This window comes from Miscanthus floridulus, chromosome 18, assembly GCF_019320115.1.
Source record: "Miscanthus floridulus cultivar M001 chromosome 18, ASM1932011v1, whole genome shotgun sequence".
In the NCBI taxonomy this organism is placed as follows: domain Eukaryota; kingdom Viridiplantae; phylum Streptophyta; class Magnoliopsida; order Poales; family Poaceae; genus Miscanthus; species Miscanthus floridulus.
This window is the reverse complement of record NC_089597.1, coordinates 70,609,767-70,611,992: the sequence shown is the minus strand read 5'-3', so window position 1 is coordinate 70,611,992 and position 2,226 is coordinate 70,609,767. Positions and strand designations below refer to the sequence as shown.

The following is a 2,226-nucleotide window of genomic DNA, read 5'->3' as shown; positions in this document are numbered from 1 at the left end:
CAAGGACTGCAAGCTCCTCAAATGTTTCCTACAACAGGCCGGTGGGCCGAAAGAAGGGGACGGCAAAGAGGCGGCAGCCAAGAAAGGAGGCACGTCGAGCACGGACGAAGACGATTTCCCCGACGCTGACGAATGCATTATGATCTTCGATGGATCCGACGTCATCTGGTTCAAGTGCTAGCATAAGGTACGTTATAGGGAGGCATGTGCCACCGAGACGGCCGTCCCCTCCTTCCTCAGCTGGTCGGAATCTCCGATCACCTTCGATCAGAGGGGCCATCCCTCCCATGTCGCGAGACCAGGACACTACCCGCTCGTCGTTGATCCCATTGTCTGCAAGAAGCACCTCACCAAGGTGCCGATGGACGGAGGCAGCGGCCTCAACATCCTCTACATCGACACCCTCGACACCATGCGCATCCCCCGATCGAAGCTCTGCCAGGTGGGCTCTCCCTTCCACGGGGTGATCCTAGGAGCGCAGGCATACATGCTCAGGGTAGATTGACCTACCCGTCACGATCGGCAACCGAGCCAACTTCCTGCTCAGAGGTCCTCACCTTCGAAGTGGACTTTCTAGGGTCCTACCACGTCATCTTGGGGCAGCCAAGCTACGCCAAATTCATGGTAATCCCCAACTACACCTACCTCAAGCTGAAGATGCCAGGACTGAATGATGTCATCACCGTGAGCAGCACCTTCTCACATGCCTTCACGTGCGACCGCGAGCACTACGAGCTCGCCACTGCGGTCGTTAACTCGACCGAGCTCCCGTGGCTCGGGGAATCATCGATCCCTGTAGTCCCAAACTGCAATGAACCAACCTCCTCGACGGCCTTCCGTCCGCTCGAGGAAACCAAGGCAGTGGGGGTCGACCCCACCGACCCGGCCAAGACGGTGTGGATCGAGACCCAGCTCTTGACCAAATAGGAATGCGAGCTCATTGACTTCCTGCGCGCTAATTGTGATGTCTTCGCATGGCAGCCCTCTGACATGCCAAGCATACTGCGGGAGGTCACCGAACACGCACTGTGCCTCATCCCGGGCTTGAAGCCGCCAAGCAATGTCTGCGCCGTTTTGACGATGAAAGGCGCAGGGCCGTAGGCGAAGAGATCGCCAAACTCCTGGCAGCCGGATTTATCAGAGAGGTATTCCACTCCGACTAGCTTGCGAGAATGTGCATTGATTATACTAGCCTCAACAAAGCATGCCCAAAGGATCACTTCCCTTTGCCACGCATAGACCAGATAGTCGACTCCACCTCAGGTTGCGAGATCCTCAGCCTTTCTGGATGCCTACTCAGGGCTATCACCAGGATCACGATGAAAGAGTCTGGTCAGCTCAGAACCTCATTCATCACCCCGTATGGTTCATACTGCTATGTAACCATGCCATTCCGCTTGAAGAACACTGGCGCCACCTACCAAAGGTGCATGCAGCAATGCTTCGCCGACCAAATCGACCTGCTCGATCAGCCTGATCAAGCCGAGCGACCAAGACCAACGATCATCAGTATATGTTGATGACATAGTGGTCAAAACAACTCAAGCCTATGACCTGATCACAAACTTGGCCACAACGTTCGTGGACCTAAGAAGATTCAACATTAGGCTGAATCCCAAAAAATGTGTTTTCGGGGTTCCGAAGGGGAAGCTATTAGATTACATTGTGTCCAAGCGCGGCAACGAGGCCGACCCCTGAAAAAATCACGACCATCTCCAACATGGGTCCCATACGCAACGTCAAGGGCATACAAAGGCTCACCGGCTATCTGGCTGCCCTAAGATGATTCATCTCCTGACTCGTTGAACGGGGGATGCCACTCTATAACCTCCTCAAAAAGATGGACACTTTCGTCTAGACTAAGGAAGCTCAGCAGGCCCTAGAGAGCCTCAAAACATCCCTGACGTCATCCCCGATCCTCGTCGCTCCCGAACGGGTAGAACCCCTTCTCTTCTACATCGAAGCCAGCAACCATGTGGTAAGTGCCATGCTGGTCGTCGAAAGGGAGGAGCCGAGACACTAACTTAAGGTCCAGTAGCCCATATACTTCGTCGGGGAAGTACTCACCGACCCCAAGGTTCGGTACCCCTAGGTGCAGAAACTCCTATACGCCGTGCTCATGGCGACCCAGAAGCTCCTGCACTACTTCATCAACCACAAAGTCGCGGTCATCACTTCATACCTGCTCGGGGACATCATCCGCAACCATGACGCCGTGGGATGGAT

At 54.8% G+C, this 2,226-nt stretch overlaps 1 protein-coding gene across 1 annotated transcript; it reads left to right on the top strand.

The window, feature by feature from the left end:
• The first annotated feature begins 361 nt into the window (after positions 1-361).
• Positions 362-1,101, top strand: LOC136524000 (uncharacterized). The gene is made up of 3 exons (XM_066517493.1): positions 362-496; positions 604-894; positions 982-1,101. The coding sequence occupies exons 1-3, from the start codon at positions 362-364 to the stop codon at positions 1,099-1,101; spliced, it is 546 nt and encodes a 181-aa protein (XP_066373590.1).
• Positions 1,102-2,226: the final 1,125 nt, after the last annotated feature.